Source organism: Mirounga angustirostris, unplaced genomic scaffold (assembly GCF_029215605.1).
Source record: "Mirounga angustirostris isolate CCGP_5_RB_7025 unplaced genomic scaffold, mMirAng1.0.hap1 SCAF_15, whole genome shotgun sequence".
Taxonomy (NCBI): domain Eukaryota; kingdom Metazoa; phylum Chordata; class Mammalia; order Carnivora; family Phocidae; genus Mirounga; species Mirounga angustirostris.
The window spans coordinates 79,982,358-80,005,957 of NW_026991723.1; the positions used below are offsets into that span (position 1 = coordinate 79,982,358).

General features: G+C 48.3%; 1 protein-coding gene across 6 annotated transcripts in view; it reads right to left on the minus strand.

The window, feature by feature from the left end:
• CDK5RAP2 (CDK5 regulatory subunit associated protein 2) overlaps positions 1 to 23,600 on the minus strand; it is a 172,035-nt gene that overhangs the window by 47,073 nt on the left and 101,362 nt on the right. For 5 of the 6 annotated variants that reach the window (XM_045883023.3, XM_054509379.2, XM_045883020.3 and 2 more), the window contains 6 exons: positions 21,724 to 21,819; positions 19,673 to 19,860; positions 14,325 to 14,757; positions 8,958 to 9,189; positions 4,956 to 5,078; positions 171 to 747 (listed from right to left, as the gene is read on the minus strand). In XM_045883023.3, coding sequence (XP_045738979.2) covers positions 171 to 747; positions 4,956 to 5,078; positions 8,958 to 9,189; positions 14,325 to 14,757; positions 19,673 to 19,860; positions 21,724 to 21,819 — 1,649 coding nt within the window. The remainder of the gene's footprint in view (positions 1 to 170; positions 748 to 4,955; positions 5,079 to 8,957; positions 9,190 to 14,324; positions 14,758 to 19,672; positions 19,861 to 21,723; positions 21,820 to 23,600) is intronic. The other variant, XM_054509378.2, reaches the window with a different exon arrangement.

Here is a 23,600-nt window from a genome sequence, read left to right on the forward strand (position 1 = left end):
TTCACCTCTCCACAGGGCCCAGCTGCCCTAAACCCCCCATCAAGCCTTCCCCAGTACACAAGCCACCCCATCGCCAAGCGGCATTCCCCTGTAGCTCATGGGCTCCGACCTAGTGGCAACACAGGGGAACTGCAGGCTTCAAGAGCGGGAGAAGCAGTGGTGGGATGTACCTGGAGGGTGAGAGATCTCTGAACTTATTCTGCAGGTTATGGATTTCACTGAAAAGCTCCATGTTCAAATCCTGCTCCTTCTGCAGCTCGTACTCCTGTTCCACTAGCTGCTGTCTGAGGCCCTCCAGCAGCCCGCCATCGGTCACCTCTGGAGCCAGCTGATGAAGGATCTTCATGTGCTTCACATAATGTACTTGGTGCAAACTTGAGAACGTCATTTCTTCTTCGTCATTACTACCCTTGGGCTTGTTCAGGACGTCCTGGCCCCCTTCTGTCCCACACAAAACTGTGATGATGGCCTTGCTGCACTGGGAGTGCTTTTGAAGCTGAAATATGAAATTCCGGTAGCCCTCGAGCTCAGTTTCCAAGTCACAGATTTTCTGTTTTAAGTTTTCTGTATCACTTGAAGTGTCGACGTTCTCAGACTGATGGGTCCCAATCACACCAACTTTGGTGGAAAGCTGATTCTTAGAACTCAAGTAAGCAGCAACTGAGGTTGGGCTTGGAAAATCTTCAGAAGGATTCCCTTTGCACGTTGGCAAGATGGCAAGGCCATCGGGCTGGCAAATTTCAGAGGCTGCGAATCAGACACACTTATGTCAGTACCTCCTTTGCTGAAATCTACCCCCTCTGTCCCTGCACAGCCTAACAAGCCTCTCTGACTCCAGTCCTTCCTCTTACCTCTCAATCCACCCTCTTCCTCAGAGCAACTATTCTAAAAAGTGAATTTGACCATGATAACCACCAATGCCGAGCTAAAATTCATCAATATCCCCACTATGTTGAGGATTAAGGCCAAACTCCCTCTTACAGCGTCTGGGACCCTCCACAATCTAGTTCCAGGCAACCTACCCAAGGGCATCCCCTCATATCACCTCTGGAGATTCCCAGAATTCCTTGCACACACCAGGCTGTTTTGTGTCTCTAGGCTTTTGCACGTGCTGTTCCCTCTGCCTGGAATGTATCTGGTCCTCTACGCCTCCTCAATGAACTCCTACTCATCCTTTGACACGCAGATCTAATTCTCCTTCTGCAAGAGCCCATCTTCAAACTAGGCCAAACTGTCCCTCCCTCTGTGCTTCCACAGCACCCTACACATATCACCCCGGACACACACACCATGTGCTGGGTGCGAACGTAGGAACAACACCAGCTTGTTTATTTATTTACACAGCAATTAGTTGTTTGGATTCCTCTCTCGCTCCTTCACGGGAGGGACTGGCTTTTCACCTTCGCGTTCTCGGGGCCTGGTACGTACGGTACACCACCCAGACCGGAAGTCAGAAGGTCTGACAAATACTGGGGAGGGTGTGAAGTAACATTAACGAGCAACAATTCTAAAACCCGTATGACTGAGGACAGTCTTCGTTTCCACATCTAACAGCTTAGAGGCGCCGCGAGTCCCCGCAGTGAGCTGTTTCACTGCTGCATGACCCCGCTGGGGACTGTCTCCGGACAGCTGGTTCCGACCGCCACATGTGCGGCCAGGCTTGTGTGAGCCGTGGAGCCGCACTGCAGAGAGAAGGCAGAGCCCTGAAGTCAAAGAGATGGGGGACCGCACCCAGCTTTGCCACTTGCTATTGACACTGCAGCTGCAGGCAAGTAATTTAATGTCTCAGAGCCTCAGTCTCCCCCCAAAAGATGTCTAAGCTGCTTGCTGCCAAACTTCTGGCTCAGGCCTGAGTCCAGAGCTTCTGTCCTCAACCACATCCCACCCTGCCCATTGGCCAGGGAAAGCTCAGCTCAATATAAGGTGTGTCTAAATACTTAGGAGGCAGCAGAATATAGTAGAAAAACCCATCTTCACAATCCAACCAGATCTGGTTTCAAACTCTGACTCTGCCACTTACTAGCTGCGTGACCTCAGGCAGGTTACTTAACCTCTCTGAGCCTCAGTGGCTTCATCGGCAAAACGGAAAGAACAGCATTTACTGTGAAGGACTGTGTTTGCTGTGTTCTGAGGATCAAAGGGGATGGTATCTGGAAAAGCGTCTGGCACACAGTAGTGAACGAGCCCAACTAATATTGATATTCTCTGCTTCCTTCGAACTACTGGAAGATGGAAGAGGATGCCTATCACAGGAGGCAGGAGGCACGTGAGCAGGGGCGGTGGACCAGGGCAAACGCTGCAGAAGCAACCATATGGTTTGGACGACAGGGCCTGGGAGAACTCTCAGAGGGAAGAGCACACAAAAATCTTCGTCAGACTGTATATTCCAATTTCTGGGTTCTGTAACTGTTCTCGTGGCTGTAAGCCCATTCTTATCTCTCTGTTCACGATGCAAACACCATAAAATAACTCTTTTTATTTTAGAAAGCAGCTGCTACATGACCTAAAGGAAGCATTTGTAATACAGCATTTCTACTGTACAAAATCTGTGATAGTCACTAGGGTCAGCGGTCCCTCGGGGTACAGACATGTCATTCATCTCTGCTCTCCGGGGTCTGGCACAGGGCCTGGGGCAGAGAAGGTACTCAGTAAGTAACTACTGGCTGAATGAGTATAAGAGACAGACAGAGACAGAGGGAGAGATCTCAATAGGCTTCTTTTCTGGTAAATCACCTTCCAAGTCAAGGAACTATCTGTGCCTAATAACCTCATGATAATGGAATTTCCTGGCAAGAAACAATGTTCGTTCACTCAGGGGAATAAAGATCAGTTTCCATAATTTTCCTTAAGTAATCATCAGGCAGAGACAAACGTAGTAAGACCCACACAAATGTCCTTCTGCGATGCAGACTATGGCCAGCTCTGACGCTTAGCTACACACACACATATACGCATCTCAGAATGGGGTCGGCAGGGAGGATGGTGTGCATTCTCCTACCAACACTTAACCTCCTATTTAAGCTCTGCTCCTCACAACATAACAAATCTAACATTTACACACTTGCCCCCAATCTACAGCAGTTTGTGATTCAGCAGCGGTAAAGATCTGGTTTCTAGGCTCCAGGGCCGGTATCCAGCATGTCTCACAGCCCGGCATCGACACAGCAACCTGATTTGCTCCTCGCAGCTCAGTGGCCCTCGATGAAGGGCCAGAGGTGGATCTTTCATTTAAAATCACTGCAGTGGAGGGTGTGGGAGAGGGAGGATCACAAGCTGTAGTGTACAGGGTGAACCTGCAGGTTTAGCAAGGCCTCAGACACACAACTATGCCAGGGCCCAGCCGAGCACCAAGCACCTCACCTATGTGAAGACTAAATGGACAGCCTTCACAACAACCCTATGAGGCGTCACTGGTTTCCCCATTTTACAGAAGAGGAAATTGAGGTTCAGAGAGATAAGAACTTGCCTGACGGTCAGGGCGAGTAAGCAGCAGAGCCCCTGCCTCCAACACCCTGAATGCTGCCCCCTGATGCATCTATCCCTCTTGCAACTGCAGGCTTCCCCTATCAGGAGTGTATGCACAAGAAGAGACCTTCCTCAGCTCTCAACGTGAGGGCCAATAACATCTGGAGAATCCCCTGCATTCCCTTCTCAAGGATCTATCAAGGAGCTACTGAAGAGCAAAGAACAGCGAAGGCGTCACACACAGTACCAGTTTTGCTGAGGGCAGTCACTGAGCAAGTCAGTTCGAGATGGAAACGTTGGGGGGCTACTGGGAGTGTCTAAATAACTGAGGGACTCAGGAAGGCCTTCCCTAGAAAGTGACACAGAAGCAGAGACCTAAAAGACAGGGCATCGATTAAAGGGGGAACATTCAGGCAGAGGCACCAGCATGTGCAAAGTTCTAGAAGCACATTCAGACAAAGGAAAGTTCACTAATGCTGGGGATTTGGGAGGGAAAGGGAACCTGCCAGTCAGACATGAAGCCCTTAGCAATCACCTAGCTATAAACAAGAAATCCAAAGATATCCCCAGGACCATTTATTTGCATTAGAGGAAATACTGCAGTTCTGGAACTTCCTACGATTCAGCTAAGGGTACTATATTGCCTGGTCGAGTGGCTTTCTCCTCAAAGCCCCCAACATTCAGAAGCATGTGACCACGTATCCCCTGCACTGACTAGAGGCCTTGGGAAAGCATACACCAGATCAGTGCTTCTGCAGAGACTGGCGTTCTCATAGCCACCCCCTGATAAATTTAGAATTCCTGAAGACAATTAGTTCTTACAGAATGAATTAGGTCCAGATTAAAGGTGACTCTTTTTTAACAAAGGCGGAGGGGGTGGATCTAAGGTAAAAAGGAAAAATGTCAGCATGCGTTCATTCTGGTTGAATGGGAACATGAATATTCTTTTATTATCCTTTGTGCTTATCTGTATGCTTAAGAAGAAATAGATCCCACTTGCCTGGGACCTCACTCATGTCCCTGTACCTTTCCCACTGAGCGACCTGACACGGCCCACACACCAGGAGGCAGCTCGGGCTCACCTCCGACCCACCCTCCTGGGCGGCGGGAGGCCAGCGGTGCCCGCCTAACCAGCCAGCACCCAGCACCACACGGAGAACTGTCAGGCTGCAGGGTTGGCCGTGGGGTCCCTGAGCACAGGTACAGCGCCCGCCAGCGCCTGGCCCACTGCTGGGGAGAAAAGCGTGACAGATGGACCGGTGAACTCAGACACACAGTCTACTGTACCCCGCTCGTCGACCCACTTACCAGCTGGATGACCCTGGACCAGTTCTTTTTAAAAACCTCAGCTTCCTCGTGTGTTAAGTGGGAATAATGACGATGTCCTAAGATACCCATTGCGGGGCCTAGTAACAATTTTTCTATGAAACACCCCAAGGAGTGCCTGGCACACAGAAGTTGTTCAACACACATAGGGGTTGAATTCTGACCGGTCTCGTAGCTGGTGTGCTGGTCACTGTCTCCTTCCTTGTCTCTCCAGACACAGGGCATGGTTTTAATTCCCTTTTGCTCTCCCGGGCTGTCCTGGTAGGCTGCTCCCACAAGGGGCTGGGCTATAGGCATTCACGAAGAGAAGGAAAAATAAATAAAACCATAGACTTGAAACTTAGCCAAGCAACTGAGAAGAACACAAAGATACAACAGAGAAAATAAAAACACTGGGGAGGCAAAATGCAATTTATTAGATAAAATTAATCTATCGAGCTGCCATAACAGGACATAAAAAGCATAAATATACTGCAGCTTGTCTGAAATGGTTTAAGTCCAGGCTCTCAAAAAACGGTAAGTGAGAAAATGAATTCTATAGACTCACGCCCACTTTTCTGGAGAAGAGAGAGGCCTCAAGGACTACTGGGCAATTGCAGGAGTAGCACCTGGTCGAGGCACCCTGGGGTCTCAGCAAGAAATAAAAACAGTGGTAACTACATGGGTGCCTGGGTGGCCCAGATGGTTAAGCGTCTCCCTTTGTTCGGCTCAGGTCATGATCCCAGGGTCCTGGGATCGAGCCCTGCATCGGGCTCCTGGCTCCACAGGGAGCCTGCTTCTCCCTCTCCCTCTGCCTCTCCCCCTCCTCATGCTCTCTCTCTCTCTCTCTGTGTGTCTCAGATGAATAAATAAAATCTTTAAAAAACAAAACAAAACAAAACAGTGGCAAGTGCATACAGCAAGCCCTGGGCAAAGTGCCAGGGCCTCTGCTGGGCTGAGGCACCTTTGCCATAAAACCTTTCCTCCTGGAAGTGTCCCTCCCTTCTGCCCTGCGCTGGTATGTTTCATTATCTGCCCCTTCCCACTAGACAGGGAGTTCTCAGAAAGGAGAGACTATCTCAGTCCTCTCCATCTCTGTCTCTGTCTCCTACACCCACTGCATGAGGCTGGGAACACAGCAGGTGCTCGGGGAATATTCACTGAACGCATGAATAGATGTCTGCATGGATGGATGGGAGGATGGACGGATGGAGAGAAAGTGGGAAAGGAAGGAGGGAAGGAAGAGCAATACTGCCAAAAGCCCACTTATCTTGAAACCTCCACGTTGGTGAACCCAAGAACCTAAAGATCAATGGAAAATACCATGGGCTACAGGTCATCAGAAAATCCACATGGAGGGTGTCGAGATGCTAGGCTTTATGAGGCAAGTAAAGGGCACGGGCCTGGAAGTTAGGCAGGCCGGTTCGAATCTAGCTCCGGAAGTCAGTGGCAGTGTGACCGTAGCCAAGTCACTTTATCTCTGAAAGTGCTGCCTCATGCTAGAACAGGGATGACTGCTGTTCCTGCCTCAAGGATCGTTAAAAAGATTCCATTAGATCATGTACTTAAAGTGAGCAGTGAGGCTGAAAAAATAACAGGAGCTCATCTCATTACTGACACAGGAAGAGCAAGACTCCCAGTCGCCTCCCAGCCCTGAGCCACCTGGAAAATCTCCACGTCAGATGCAGTCTCCCACCCCAGAATGCCAACTCTTCCATGGCAAAATCCCAAATAAGGGGACGCTTGGGTGGCTCAGTCAGTTAAGCATCTGTCTTCAGCTCAGGTCATGATCCTTGCTCGGCAAGGAGCCTGCTTCTCCCTCTGCCTGCCAATCCCCCTGCCTGTGTTCTCTCCCTCTCTCTCTCTGACAAATAAATAAATAAAATCTTTAAAAAAAAAAAAATCCCAAATAAGCTCAGTGTCCTCCCTGAACATGCACCTTGCCCCCTCATTCTAAGGCCCCGGGCGGTCCCTCGGCACTGCTTCTCCTGTGGCTGTCCCCCCAGAGTGGAGACCAGTCCCTGGCCATCTTTCCCACATCCCCTGTGATCCCAGACCTGGAAGAGTATACGTGCCTTCGCCCTCTGCTGACACCTCCTGGTCGTGCTCTCTTCCCTAAACACTCCAGCTCTGCGGCTCATGCTGCCAGACCTCCAGCGACTACCCACCTTGCTGCAGTCACCCGAGGTCCCGAATCCGAGTCCCCTGAGCCTTGCTGAGAGCATGGCTCCTAACTGCCCTGTGTCTCCGCCCCGCTTTACGGTAAAATTCCTCAGAGCTGTCTACTCTTGGCATCTCTGTTCCTCTCCTGCACCAGCTCTCCGGAACCCGTGCCGGGCAGGCCTCGGCCACACCAGGGCAACAGCTCCCTCCAGGTCACCAGTGATGACTCCCCGTTACTAAATCCCAAGGCCGATCCTCAGGCCTTGTCTTACTGACTCACAATATTGGATACAGCAAACCTGCTCTTTACTCAGCTTCTGGTATCATCCTCTCGTGGCTCCGTCCCTGCCTCCCTGGCTACTCCTTTTCCTTCCAACCCCTACTCACTGAAGAGTCCCAGGCTCGGTGCCTGGGTCTGTTCCCTGTGTCGCCAAGTCTCAGAGCTTCAAATACCAGCGATATGTTGACACTTGCTAAACTGAAGGCCCTGTATCTCCCGCTGCCGACCTGGCACCACCATGGGGCTGGTCAACAGGCGTCTCAAGGAGTCCCAAACCAGACGCCGGCTGCTGGTCTCTGCCTCTCCCACCTCAGGGCAGGACAGCTCCATCACCCTGATGGTTCGTGTTACCGGTGAGCCTTTCGAGCACAGGTCGGCCTACTTCCCTTCAAGAGCCGAACACAGAACATTTCCGGCTCGGCCAGCCACAGGGCCTCTATCACACCTACTCAACTCCGCAATCCCCGTGCCAAAGCGTCCCGGGCAACGTGCCAATCAGGGAGCGGCGCGGCGCTCCAAGAAAACCTAAAAACGGCCAGCGACCTTGGCCCACAGGCCTAGCCTGCCCATCCCTGCTTTCAAGCTGAAGTCAGGTACATCACTCCACTGCTCCAAACCCTCCGTCTCCGGTCTTGCCTGAGTGAAAGACAAAGCCTGAGAACGGCCTCGGCAGGCCCACCTGACCTGCCACGCCCCTGACCTCCTTCCGGCCTCCTCTTCCCCACTCCACTCCGGCCACATAACTGGCCTCCTTCCTAGTCACCCAACATCCCAAATTCAAAGCAACATCGGGGCCTTTGCCCTTGTTCCTGCTGCCAAAAGCGCACGTTCCAAGCTGACTGTTCCCCCCCTCTCCTCCGGGTTTGTGTTCAGGGGTCACCTCCCGGGGAGGCTCTAGGATTCCGCGGATGGCAGCACGCTCTACCCGCTCCACATTGCCCACGCCCTCAGCCTGCTTTCCCCTCCTCCCCGGCACCCGCCATCTCTCGCATGCTATCCCTGCTCCTCGGCGTACTGTCTTTCTCCCCACAACAGGAACGGAAGCTAGACACAGACCTAGATCATCTGTTTTATTCACTATGTCCCCAGGGCCTAGCACACAGCAGGGTTTCATCAGTATTTTTTGCATAGATAAATAAAAGATTGCTGTTGTTGTTCTTGGTATTATGTGTTGCTGCCGTGTGCTTACAGCAGAAGTTCAAAATCAGGAGTCGACATATGTACTTCTGTGGACTCATGAACCCTCTGAAAACGAGGCCCAACACTACCTGTGTGCTCATCTACACTGCTCTGTGATAGGGTTTGGAATTAGACCTGAGGAAGCCAAAGTAATGTAGCCTGGACATTCTAGAAAACCCCACCAAGAGGGTTCTCACTTATATGCATGATGCCATATGCCTGAGGCTTCCACAGACAAAGCCAAAAAAACCCACCCAGATTCAAGTCATCCCACAGCTGGGGTAGCTGCAGACCATCCCAAGTGAAGGGAGCGGTGAGCTCACAAGACCCGCGAGCACTTACAAGTCCCCTTTATCCACACTCCAGGATAAAATGAAAACAACAGATGCATTTTCCTTATTGTGTTCCTTTGAGTGTGTATTTGTCAAGAGTCAAGATTAATCACTGTAATTCATAAAATTTATACTCAAACTTACTGCAGTTCTAAACAACAAGTTTGACATTTCAAGCAGCTCTATCAGGTCGTTCATCTACTCACGGAGAATACATTTTTCTCAGTGCTTACCTTTCTGTACCGTTTTGTCTGGCGCTGGCCTCCCCTCCATCATTGCTTCAGCCAGAATTAACTTTTGGTGAAGTTGCTTATTGTGGATTTTAAACTCCTTCAGCTCCCCCTGCAGCTCCAAGATTTGGCCCTGCAGCTGGGCCACCATCTCCTGGGTGACAGGGAGCCGATACACATTTCCTAATGACCGGGACGGCTTTATCAGGATGGGCAGGCGGGACTTCTTAGCTTCCTGAAGAGACACACGCACAGGACAATGAATGCGCTTCCTCTGGTCACAGAGGCAACATTCTCATGCCAACCTCGTAAAACAGGATTCAAACCAGCTGTCCAGACTTCTGGTTCCTAGAATGGCATCTATGTTTATCTCCCAGTCTACAGAATTTGTGTCTTGGCAGGTCCCTCCTCTGACTGGCAAGTGCCAAGATTTTCCTCCTCGACACCCTCCTGGCCCTGGCCCACTGTCTCTGTGGACATCCAGATGCTCAATATATGGCAGTCCTTTCTCCAACACAATCTTCTAAATAACATTTTCTTGCTCCGTATCTATTTCCTCATTCCCACCCCTCCACCCGCTCCTCAGTCTAAGCCAATCTGCTAGTCCACGAGAACCACCCCCGAATAAAGTTCTCCGTGGCTACCGAGTCACTAAGCCAGTGGCCATCTCCCAGGCTCAGAGCTCTGACCTGCCTACCCTCAACATCTTCATTTCCACTGGCTTCCAGGTACTCTGAAGCCAGCCCAGCACTCAGCTCCTTCCATCCACCACCCAAGTCCCCACCCCAAAGCTACGTCGCTTCAACACTCTCCGTCTTGGTGAATCACACCACCATCCCCTCGCTGCGCAACCCAAACCTGCGAGTCTATTGAACTGCTCTTTACACTCATCACCCACTCTCGCCACTCGCCAGGCTCCATTAATTCCAGCTGAGCTCTTTGGACTCTCCTCATCCCCCACTGCCTCCGTCCAACCCCGAGCCATGGCTGGCACTGACCTAGCCATGGCAGCCACCTCCTGAGTGCCCTCCCCCACTCCTTCCTGCCCTTTCTAGTCCACTCTCCATACTGCGGCAGAAAAGGCAAACTTAACATTCCTCGCCTCTGCTTGCAACTACTGGAACACTTCCCCGTCTCTTTGACCAAGGTCAAAATCCCTACCACAGCTGCCATGCTGTACATGACCTGCAGCCTGAGTCACTGCCCCTCTGCCACCTCCCCTATTCCCACACACTCACCTTCTATCGGTTCCTCAAATGTCTGTGTTCCTTCCACCCCAGGGCCTTGGCATACACTGTCTCCTCTGTCTACAACACGCTTTCTTGCCCACCCCCACCTCTTCCGTAATCCCAATACATTCATCAGGACTCCACTCATATGTGTCTTCCTCGGGAGAATGGGCCTTGATTTCCAAGACCAGATCAGGTCTCCCTGTTAAGGACACTCACCACCCCCTACAATTCTTTAGGGAGAACATTAGTCCCATCATAATTAAATGCCTGTGCAATTACTTGTTCTTTGTCTACCTTCCACACTGGCCTATAAGCTCCAGGGTTCAGGAACTCTGCATTTCTTGGTCATACTCTATCCATAGCTGCCAGCACAAGAACACAGTAGGTACTCAACAACTATTTGTGGAATGAACATACAAACAATAACTTAAGAGGCCAGATGGGGGTGACTTTCAAGTGAGGAGAATTTTAAATACATTCAAAAGTTGGGGAGAGGCACCAAATCTAGAATATATAAAGAGCTATTACAATTCAACAGTAAAAAACACAAATATTGACTCAATTAAAAGATGGCCAAAGGATCTAAAAGACAATTCTCAAAAGGAGACCTATATATGGCCAATAAACACATGAAAAGATGCTCAGTGTCATTAGTCATCAGGGAAATGTAAATCAAATCACAATGAAATATTGCCACTCCCAACTCATTAGGACAGCTTATGATCAAAATAATAACAAGTGTCGTCAGCAAGGCTGTGGAGAAACTGGAACCTTCATGCCTCTGGTGAAAATGTAAACTAGGGGCAGCCATTGTATTAAACAGCCCGGGGGTTCTTCAAAAGGTTAAACACAGAGTTCCCATATGACCCTGCAATTCCACTCCTTGGTGTTTACCCAGGAGACGTGAAAACACACGTCCACGCAAAGACTTGTGCATGAATGTTCATAGTAACGTTATTCATAATAGCTAAAAAGCAGAAACAGCCCAAATGTCCATCGACTGATGAATGGATAAATAAAATGTGCTACATCCATACAATGGACTATCATTTGACAATAAAAAGAAATGAACTGCTGCTATAGACTACAGCAGAAATGCACCTCGAAAACCCTACTACGCTAAGCAGAGGCGGTCACCAAAGATCACACGTTATACGATTGCATTTATATATATAAACATCCAGAATAGGCAAATATATAAAGACAGAAAGTAGATCAGTGGTTGCCTACAGCTAGGACAGATGGGGGAAATGGGAAATGACTGCCAATGGGTCAGGGTTTCTTTTTGGATAATTAAGCATGTTCTAAAATTGATTATGGTAACGGTTCTATAACTCTATGGATATACCAAAAACAAAATAAAACAAACCACTGCACTATATTCTTTAAATGGATAAACTGTATGATATGTGTATTATACCTCAATGAAGCTATTATTCTTTTTAATTTCTTAAGTGGAAGAGAAGGAACCTGAAAAGAAAACAGGAAATACCTGGGACCCTGGGAATGACGAAATCAGCGAGGTCGCTCAAGCAGGAAAAGGGAGGAAGGAGCCCTGCTTGCACACTCTAGGGTGTAAAATACTTTCAAGCACACTGTCCCACAATCCTCCTGTAAGCTCTGCGTTTCCAGAGCTCACAGGATAATAGAAGTTACCAGGCCTATTTCTCAGACAAAGAACAGCCAGTCCAATGTCATACAACAAGAAGGTTAGAGAGCTGGACCTCACAACGGCTCTCCAGCCTCTACTGCTCAGTTAAGGAAAGTGAGACACTCTACCCCAAAATTCCAGGGCAGACAGCAGGTTCATGGCCAAGGACAGTTTGAGGTGGTGAAGGGAACCAGTGACAGTTGGGGGTGGGGGGGGTGCCTCATCAAAGAGGACTGCAAAATAACAGTCATTTGCTTGGTCCTCGGTCTCCACCAATCTTTATTCTTGGATCCAAATCTGTGTGTCATATGGCAGGAGAAAAGATATCTGCAAGTGCACAAATGCCAAAGCCAATTTCAGGCTGGAAGACTGCCGTCAGTCAACCTAATGCGGGTTCTAAAATAACACCACACAAAATGCTACCTTATGGACACTGCGCACAGTCCCACCTACCACCTTATTAAAGATGTCATAATGGAACGCCTCACTTGGGGGTGGAAGGGGGACAGGAATGCACACACACCGATCCTGACATGCACCTACACAACCATGCACAAGGCACCAGCAGGCACCTGCCACACATTTCCTCATGTCACCACTGCACCAGCCTCCGGTTCCAGGTCACACTGATCCCACTTGAGCCACCGAGAAAGGTAAGTGGCCAGACCTGAAGCTATCAAGGTACATCTGTGATAGTATCCCTCACTGAGGGCTCCTCCGTTCCTGAGAAAGGTAGGTTTAGAAAATCCCTGTCTTGGGCACCTGGGTGGTGCAGTCAGTTAAGCATCCAACATCTTGATCTCAGCTCAGGTCTTGATCTTAAGGTCATGGGTTCAAGCCCCACACTGGGCGTGGAGCCTACTTAAAAAAAAAAAAAAGTATACTCCTGTCTGCCTCTAAAACTGGACTTCGGTCTATATTCCTACTACTCCTCTTAACAGCTGACTCACTCTGGACCATTTTCTGAGCCTTTCAGAGGCTATATTTCTTCATATGTAAAATGTAGGGAATACCTACCTAGCTAATACGCTTGAGAAGATTAAATGTGATGATATAGATACAGAATGTCTAACACGATCCTGGCACAAAGAGCAGATGCTAAAAAAATAAACACAGTGGCCTTCCTTTTGAAGACACAAGCAAGAAGGATAATTCCAAACTAAAAAAAAAAAAAAAATTTAATATATTTGGGGAAATTAATGAGTTCATTCGATTATGCAATTTTTATGCACAAAGGAGGCTATCTCCCACACAAACTGGGGGAAAAAAAACATCTAGTCTTCCTAATACACAGGTACAAACTAATAGAGCTGGGGCAGATGAGACCATTTCTATTCCAGCCAAACTGCACAAATTTACATCTGGAGTACCGTTAATATAATGGCAGTGTCTTTTTTTTTTTTTTTGTCTTTACTGATATCTTTAGAAAACCCTTTTCTAGAAATTACAGTTTTGGTGCATAATTTAAAACAATCAAAAGCAATTTTGCTAATGATATATCTAACTCCCTTTGGTATGCACAAAAGCAGTAATTTAGTGGTCAGAAAATAAACTTAATTCTCCATTCTGATGCTATGAAGCCGTGTGTACAGCTGATTTCTCAGATACAAAACACCCATCAGAAACGAGAACACCAACAGCCATCACTGGGGCTCTATTAGAAACATGACCTACTTCTCCACCAGAACACTGACATCTCCCTGCTTTGGGGATCATCAACTCCAACCCCTCTGCCCACGAGGATTTTAGTAAAAGGTCCAATCAAATACTGCCAAGAGAGTCCGGCTTTTAATAATGTGGCATATTCGATGGTATTTGAGGAGAAGCATAGAGACAGCATCTTGACTGAAGCAAAATGCATCCCCCCACCAAAACCGGACCCTACCACTCTGGGCCAGCAGGAGCTGGGGCTAGCCTGGCAAGGGGTATGGCTGCACCATCAGCCCTGTAACTGCTGGCTAACTGTGGGCATTCAAAATCGGGCTTCCTCATCTCTGACGGGTATCGCAAGGATAAGAGAATGTAGATGAAGCCACAGAATAGAACCTCTCTGCCAGAGTCTGCACAAGATAAAACCTAGGTTCTTGGCCCTCCTCCTAAGGTCAGGTTATCACAATTTCACTGCAATCTGTAAACGTAAATATCCACCAGTAGGTGAAAATCATACAAATTTTGGCACATTTCCCACAACAGAATCTTACAGAGCTGTTACAAGGCAAGATGTTCCTGATACACAGCATGAAAGAAAAAGCTACACACAGATGTATAAATAGGACTCTATAAGGAAACTGCATAAATGTCATGATGTACAGACAAATAGGACTGGGCTAGACGAACACATACCTCTAGGTAGAGGCCAGACTAAGTGCAGACAGGGGGAGACACCAGATTTTACACACATCAAAAAAAGGAATGAGAGCAGAGTTGAGTTTTTAAGCCTTTCTTTTCTATAAAATAAGAAAACAAATAAACAATAGAAAAGCTTACTTTGTCAGTCCCGTTGGGGAAGGAAAGGGCAGAGCCCTGCCTCCCCGGCTCCATGTGCGAGTTCTCCGGCTGACCCTCAGTGTGAAACATGGCATCTGGTGGCTTCTCTTCCCAAGCCTCTCTCTTGCCCTCATTTTGGAATCTGAGCGTGTCATCCTCCGTGGCCACAGTCTGCACGGAGGCATCTTTCAGCTCCAGCTTGGACATTTCACCCATCCTTCCTAGCTGGGCTGTCCGAGGCGACTTCCGTTCATCGTGGGACTTGGACAATGAGTTGACTTGGGTGAAATGTCCGAGTTCACCTCTAAGCTGAATAGCCATTTGCTTAAGGGACTTCTCAGTTTTACCATCAAGGTGTTCCGCAGACACTCCTGGCTCTGTCAAGCACATTCGTTCCAGAAGTAGTTCATGCAGCACTTTCAGAAGGTCTGGCCTGTTTTTCCAAAAGGGAAGGAAGTGGAAGAAGTAGGTTTTCTGCTATAGCCTCATGCCCTACCCGGTTTCCCACGTTTTCTCCACGGACTGGCCCGAAGTCTGTTTAAACTAAGCACACGGACCACCTGCCATGTGCCAGGATCTGCCACCAAGGATTTTATCCCATGTCACCTCATGACAACCACACATGGTGGGCACTGCCGTGTCTAACTCATGGATAAAAAGAGGAGAATTGATCTGACACAAGTACACAGCAAGTGAGGCGGCCACGTGCTGTAAGGACGCAGGCTGGGCCTAGAAAGGAGCAAACAGGGTCATCAAGTATCCTTGACAATTACAAGGTCCACCCACCCACTGGCCCCATTCCTACATCCAGGGGCGAGTATGGCTTGGGTGGACTGGTCAACCTGATGGACCCATGAGTGACCTGGCCCATCACTGTGCACAGTCAGTGCTCAGTATATAGGTACTGAATGAAGGGATGCTGCAAACTACTCGGAACAGAAATAGTAGTGGCTTTGAAATGACACAAAAATGGCTTCGAATTCTAACTTGGAGATGCTCTGGAAGTAAGGTAAGTCTCCCTCCACAGGACAGCAATGAAGATGAAACAAGAGAGCGTATAGGGAGCAGATACTTTCGGGCCCTGGCCATGTGCCCTAGGCTCCCGCAGACCCCAGCTACAGCTGTTTGCACACTGTGTGGACGGCACCCAGAGGCACAGACAGTCCCGCCTACAGCACTCCCTGCCTCTCACCCCTGCCTTGGGGCTTTCCCAGAGCTCCCTGAGGCCCCCAGCCAGGCAGTGGGAGGTGGGGACCAGTTTACACACCATGTGAGCACCCAAAGGAGCCCCTCCCACTCTGCTCTAAACACATGTAAGTGACAGCAAAATACCATAAGGTGCACTACAGGCCTCGAAATCAAGGTAAAATGTATCCAAAGGTCAGAAACAGAGGAGGAGACCCCCAGTCAGGAGAAAGGGGGCATTTGCAGAAAGCACTGGGGGCAGAAATTTAACTCCCACAGTGGAGAAAACCAGGGAAATCTCATGAGCCAGAGGCACCGGCAGCAGCCCCACAGGAGGAGGAAGGAGCGCGGGGGACAGAGCAGGGCTGTCCACACCCGCAAACCAAACCTGCACACACGATCCACTAGTACGACAGACAGGCCACAATCCAACGAATCAGAGTTCACACTTAAGAAAATTAAATTAATAAGGCAACCTGAAGATTTTAACAGAAGTATGTGTCAATCACCTAAAAAATAAAGGAGAGGGACTCATTTAAGAAAGAAGAAAGAAACTAGGAAACTGAGACAGGAAATAAAGGAAAAAGGGGACCAGAGCGGACCAGGACAGAGGGAGAGGCCTGCGGAGAGCTGCTGCTGACATCTATGCCGGGCTGAGGTCGTGGCGGTCAGCGGTGACAGGGGACAGAAGGGGCCCGCGTCCGTGCTGCGCACTTTCTCTTCTCTCTGCCATTCCTCCCGCCTGCCTTCGGCCCAGACCAGCCTCTACAGACCGACTCCCTGAGCGCACCCTGACGGTCCCTGCCCCGTATCTCGGCTACCACTACACGTGACAAGTGACGTGAGGCCTGGTTCCACCTTCCCCACAGAGCCCTCCAGGAGCGAGGGGAAGGTCCTACTCCCCTCTGGGTTCCGATCATCTAGCTCTGGGGCAGAGTCAACTCCGTTCAGATCACAGAGCGATCTGAAGCAGGGTAAAAAATAAAAGTTTAAAAAACAAAATTAGAACGTATGGTACATTTTTCACTTCTAATACGGAATCATTTAGACTACACACACCATCTTAAAATTTAGTAAACCCAGACTTTAAAAATATTTCTGGCACTTCAAGCATGTTAAACTAAATTTTCCTTTCCTCTCCTTCCCTTAATATAGATTAAAAATAATGACAATTGCTATTCAGCTAGCCCAGGGAAGACTGTTACTCACCACCAAACAACACACAATAAAACCCGGAAAAAAGACTTTACAAATGGGTACTAAGAGGTGGTGAAAGAGGCCATTAGAATATACTAAAGTGGGAGAGCTGTTAAATAAAACATTTCAAGTGTTATTTTGCTAGAAATCTGAACAGCAGATTCATTAAGCCATTGCCGTGATCAGGACCTTTTTAATGGTTCAGTTGAGGGTCTTGTCAGAGGCCTGAACATTGTTTATATACCCTTCCAGAGGATCTTTGCCACAGAGAGGTATAAGGGGGGGAGGAACTGACATTTGTGAAGCACTTGCCATGTGTCAGGTCCTTTAAATACACCAATGACATTCAGGCCTCGCTGTATGACTAGGAGATGGGGCCAAAGCTAACCCCATTTTACAGTTGAAGAAACAGGCTCATAAAGATTCAAGATCCCCTAGCAAAGCTGCAGAACAAAGACTGGAACCCAGATCTTTCTGACTCCGAAGGATCACTACACTCTCCAGTTTTCCACGGTCACCTTCTGCTGTGATGTTGGGTTTCTAATTGTCTCCACTGACACTTAAATATTTATTGAGCACCTGCCATCTGCCACGTAAGGCAGTGGGCATGCATGGTGCACGGGAATCATGGGGCTCATATTTCATTGAGAAGACAGATGTTCATGCAAATATTGATAACGAAATAAAACAATGTACAGCAATGATAAGTACTATGAATTAAGGGAGGGAGGGAGGAAGTCCTGAAACCATGTGCAGAAGCAGGATTTCCCGTTAGTGGTCTGCAAAGGCCTCTCTACAGAGCTGATGTCTAGCTGAGACACCACCAGTCACATACACACCTAGGAAAAGAGCATTCCAGGTAGAGCGAACGGCTAGTGCAAAGGCCTTGAGGTGAGAACCAGCCTAGATGTCTGGGGAGCAGAGTAGAGCTCGGTGAACAGGAGGGGTAGGTGATAAGGACAGAGAAAGAGGCAGGAGCCAGGTCAAGAAGCTCTGATCTTACTATAAGAGCAATGGAAATCTACTGGAAGGTTTTAAGCATGGAACGGATCTGATCTGACCTGAGTTTTATTAAAAAGATCACTATGGCTGCCCTATGGAGAATGGACAGTAGAGAAGGCTGTGTTGCTGGTGTCCACGCAAGAGATGGTGGTGGCTGGGACCAAGAGGGACTTCCTAAGCAGAAGACTAGTGTTTCGCTGATGAATCAAATCCTGGTTACCCCAAGGAGTCTTTGTAAAAGACTCCTCCAGAAAGTTCTCCAATGGCTCTAGCATTTACTAGCTAAGGGAATGGCAAGTCCCCAAATGTCAGCTCCCACTTTTATAAAAAGGAGGTCACCAGGAGCAGCATGCAGAAAGCCGGCGTGAGGGTAAGATGAGACTGGGCACGCGATGCCCCGTGTGTGCACCAGGAGGGGCTGCAGACCACGGCCGCGCCTCCAGGAGGACCCGTGGAGTCATGACTCCACTGTCATGGGCTTTGGCAGTGCACCGTTCAGCTGTGCAGAGAACAAAATCAGGGCTGCAGATTTAGGCTGGTGTGAGAAAACCTTTTCTAACACTACAACTGGCCAACCAGGTCCGGAAGCCTATGGAACAGATACCTCCAGGGCACAGGGAACTGAACCAGAGACGTCACAAGCTTGCCCGGGAGGCAGAAAATGCTTTCTTAAAAAACGTAACTAGGTCTACATTTTTAAAAATCAAGAGATTTAGAATAGTTTGGGGGCTTCCACTGAAAGACTGGAAGGCTGGGAGCCACAAAGGTCAGCTGGGGCTGAGAAGCTCCTGCCCACCGGCAGGGGGCACACGTGCCCCGGCTGGCCCCATGCCCACCGCAGCCTACCAGACTTGCCCCCACTCATGTCACCCCTGCGCAGTCCGAGGCGGTCCTCAGACAGAGAGCTGCATCTTCGAACTCTGATGGAACATTCGGGACCCTGACATTGAGAAAACCCTCCCTCTCTCAAGCGCTGACTATGGTCACCTAACTGCTTGTGACAATTAACCAGAACCGCCACTAGACAGGTGCCCCAAGAGGACCCGTGCTAGGAAAATGTTGGACAGATGCCAGGGATTGGGGAAGGGTCGGCCTGCCTGAGCTCACAAAAACAGAACACTCCAATCCTTTTTTTAGCTAAAGAATGTCTGTGAGGCTTAGTCCACCAACGATGTAAGAAAGAGTAGGGTTCCTGGCTCTTGCCAAGAGTCATGGGCAGGAGTTAGCGGCTCCATTTCTCTACCTACACTGGAGGAGAACTGGACAGTTTTACTGAACACACACCACCCGCCGGCCATTTTCCTTAAACGGCGCACTTTCTTACTCCTCACGGCACCCGAGGAAGTGGTCGGCGAGACTGGGGCCCTGAGAGAGGAAGGCACGGCTCCTTCTGGCTCCAAAGCCCAAGCAGCTGTTGTGATGGTCTGGAAAGAATGTGCAAGGGGGACAATCTCCTCCCGAAGGGTTAATACTAAAAATACAAATGTACTGAATGTTTCTCCTTTTTCGTTTTAAGGCAAACACCCTGAAGTATTCCCTCACACAAGACGACTCCCAGCAGATACAATGAGAAGAGAACTGAAGTTCAAGCTCAACATAAAACAGTGAGTTACGACTACAATGGCAGTTTCTAAGCTGTTGCAGGAACTGGAAGAGACTCCAGTAGGGCTGCTGCCTCTCGCTGACAGGCAGACAGCCCTTCCCAGGGCTCCCAGGACCAGTTTCAGAGCAAAGCTTTCTTTCTCTCTTTATAATGGGCTTGTACGAGGCTCTGCTGAAGTCCCCTCCCAGCCACTAGCGCAGCCTAATTACTTAATTGCATGACTGGCAAGATTCCTTCCAAGACATTTCAGGGGCTCGCTCAGCTAAATTACACAGCACCGCCATCGAAATCCATTTAGCAAAATGAGTTTGTTCTCCCCTCAACCCAGAGAGAAAAAGCAACACCGGGGCCCCATGTCTACCTGGATTCCAGTAACAATGTGGCCTTCTCGCTGAGAAAAGGGGCAAGCGTGTGCAGGAGCTCGCCTTCTTCTAGACTCCGGTCTCCGGGGCAGCCAGGTCTGTGGGTTCCATCGTAGTCTAGAATGCTGGAATCTGCATGCTTCAAGTATCCGTTCTTGCAGCCCCCTTTGGAATAATCCTCCATGACCTGCAAATCAGAGTATTTGGTCAAAATATGGACCTTGGAAGAGAGGAAGGGCGTACGTGGAGGAGAGGGAAAGGACAGAGACCAAGTGGGCATGAGCAGTGCACGCAAGCCAGAGGGAAAAGGCAAGCGGGACAGGGCAGACAGCGGGCTCTGGCTCACAGGTCCACACACGTGCCTTGTCACTGGGCGGGCAGATGCTCCTGCAAGAGCACCGAGAGGCTCACACCACTTCTCCTCAACCCTCACTTCCCTCATCCACAAAATGGGGAGAGTAATGTCACCTCCCAGGGTGACCATGAGAATCAAATGAGATGACTGACTCACCTAAGGTCCTGGCAGAGTGTCCCGCCCACCACGGGCACACCCCCCCACCCTGGCCCACTCCTTGTGAGTGAGTTAAGAAGGGTACGGAGCCCACACTATGAACGATGCTTCGGACATCTATTATTTATCTACCTCTTGCGATGTGTCCTCCCCGTTATATATCAGAAAGGCGCCTTACTCTTTACACAGACTTCCTAATTAACATGACTTTGATTTGTCTCATTAGGAAAGTAGAGAGTTCCTAATTCCCAGGGAGATGTTATTTACGGATCCAATTTCTGGGGTCACTGAGGGCCCCAGAGGAGTGGTACCAAGGATGCATCTAGTTAAAGCTTGTACTGGGCATGTCTCGAGGTGCTGCTATTAGCATTCTTTCCCCCTCTTTCCGAAGCTGTAAATTTCTTCTACCAGTCTATAAATAACTCCCCTTGACTGCATTACTGCTGGTGATATACACACTAGCCATCACACCCCTCTCTCACACTTGTAAAATGATTAAGATTTTTAAATGGAAGACAAGACCCACACAAATTAGCTGTTATTTATAGGGTCTTGTTTGCCACCAATCTAGTTATTAAATCCATCTAAATAAGTAACCTCCAAAAAAGGAAAAGTCTGGACTATCATAATACAAAGAGAGAGCATTTACTGAGCACTTGGTACATATCTTTCTATTTAAATATCACAAAAACTCCAGCAAGGACGGATTATCGTCACTGATGGAAAAACTCAGGCTTAGGGGTTAAGCAAGGGTTAACTGAGGTCACAAAGATAAAGACCAAGACTCAAAATCAGATCTAATTTGAAAGCCCCCACTTTGAATTGCTTTGCTTTCCGAAACCACCTACATTTTAATGATCTCACATTCATGACCTCAAGAACTTAAACACCTTGAAGGTTACGAATGCCAAATCTGCAGCTTCCTCTGTCCCACCGCATCCCAATCTTTGGGTTCTTTCAACCTCGGAGAATGTTTGTCCCAAATGCCCGGTATCCATGTGACTGGAGGAACGTTCTCTGAAGGAGTCAAATTCTCAACAATGCCCACATGACACTAAGCTGGGTTCCAGGTCGGAGACTGGAGAGGGCCCCTGAGAAGTGTGTCCTTATACTGCAGTCAAATGATCCAGGACTGCACATCAGTCCAGAGACACAGGCTCATGTCCCAACTCGGTCACTGACTTACCCTGTGCCCTGGAGAAATCCCCTCCCCTCAGAGGTCTCAGTTTCCAACGCATAAAACGAATGGGTGGGGTTAGATCTCTAAAGATCTGACCAAGTCCAACATCTAGTGCCTGTTTCTCTCTTACCCTGTTTTCATTGGCAACTCCACGTCTTGCTGTTTCTCGACTGGCTCTACCACCTCGTTTGTAACTCCTGAGAAGGAAGAGACCTAGCGTCTCTATCTCCCCTGACACTGAGTAGGCGCTCGAGACGGGCAGAATGAACAGAAGAGCCAGCGGATTCATTCCAACCTGGAAGGCTGGCTTGGGCACAGAGAGGGGAGGATGGAATTGGAGTTGACTGCCACGTTCCTACCTTGTCACTCTGCTCCAAATGCTGGTCACTCGGGAAATTATTCTCATCATCCTCTCCAGTTCTGGTCGTGTCCTCGTCCTCCTTGCTAGCCAGAAGCTACACGGAGCATGGAATGGTGTGAAAATGCAACCCAAAAAAGTGCTCAGCATGAATATGTATGAGTAAGTCACTGATGTCTTTTTTTTTTAAATGCAAAACAAAAAACAAACCAAAAAGGAGGCAGAAACGAATGCCAAAGCCAATGAAATAAAAATTAACCAAAGTTAGCGATGCTAGTTCTAGCAAATCACACACAGCTGCCTAGGATCGGGCATAACTGAAAGACAAAGTCCCCAAGAAATACCGGAAGCCACTTCCCCTGCCCTCACAGGGCCTTCCCTGAGCTGCTGTAAATTGATATGCTGTCTCTTGTGCGGCTGCCATTCCTGCCATGGCTAAATTCACTTACAGATTATATAAAAGTAACAAGATTTTGGAAAAAAGCTATTGATGGAATTGAAAATATCAAATAGCAAGAAGGCAGTAAATGAAATTTATGCTGTGCCCAATTTATGCATCACTTCTCCTATTTAGCACAGGACATAAACCTCTTTTCGGATTGCCACACATCTGAGATGGACAGTCCCAGCCACGCTGTCATCTTGCTGACAAAAGTCCTCATCACTAATGAGTATCGAGCTTGCCTAACAATAACTTTATGCTCTGGAAATGAAGAACAGTTTTCTATAAAGACCACATAAATCCTTAATGCTTTAAAGAAGTGCAAATCCCAAAGCTTCTGCATTGTGAGAATGGCCAGCACATGTTCTCAAGAGGGCCAGGTCGCCGCTGGCTGGAAGGGCGAAAATTCTAGTCCTAGGGCACCTGGATTAAACCAAATAAAAATGGAGAGGAGGGGTGGCTACACCCAGGGAGGTCATCAGTCAAAACCTCACCTCACCGATGAAACTGTAAGCTCTGCACTAAAATGCCAAAACCACAAACAGTGCTGAGTCACTGGCTGGCCATGTGGTACATACAAGATTCCTAAGGCTGTCTCTACAGTTTTACTTATGAATTCCTACATTTAGTCCATACTTTTCCCAGACCAACTTACATTTTTCTGATCTTCCCTTTATAGGAAATCCTTATTTTGGAAGAAAGCAAACAAAACAAAGCAAACTGACTTCATGAAGTCATTTTATAGAAAACTTTCCAGGACCAGAACACATTCAGCCTAACCATATGCAAATCTGCCATCAGGATCAAACAGGACAGATGACCTTACAAATCAGAGTTTCCCAAAAGATCGAGCATTAAATAGGCTAGCGAAGGTGTGAACATACTTACTAAGGCATAAAAGTTTCTACATATGGATGAGGAGCTTCTCTCCCTCTCTTGGCGTCTTCCCTCATCATTAAAACATTCTCAAGTGATAAAGACCAACTAGGACTATCAAACTTGGTGGGAATACAAAACGTTAGTTAGACTACTGTGGAAAAAGTACCGGCAATATCTTCTAAAATGAATAACCCTACAGCCCAGGAATTCCACTCCTAGGTATTCATCAAGAAAAATGAAAACAGATGTTCCCGTAAAGATCTGTATGTGAATGTTCATATCAACTTTTATCATAATATCCAAGACCCGAAACAATCCAAATGTATATCAACAGCAGAATGAATAAACAAGTTTTAATATATTTACACAATGGAATACTACTTAGCAATAAAAAGGAACAGGTTGTTGGCTCACATAACATGGATGAATCTCAAAAACAGTATGCTGAGTGAAAAGCTTTACACAAAAGAGAGTCTACACGATGATTCCATTTAAGTGAAAGTCTAGTGCAGGTAAAACTAACACATGGGTGGACAAAAGAAGAAAAATGGCTGGGG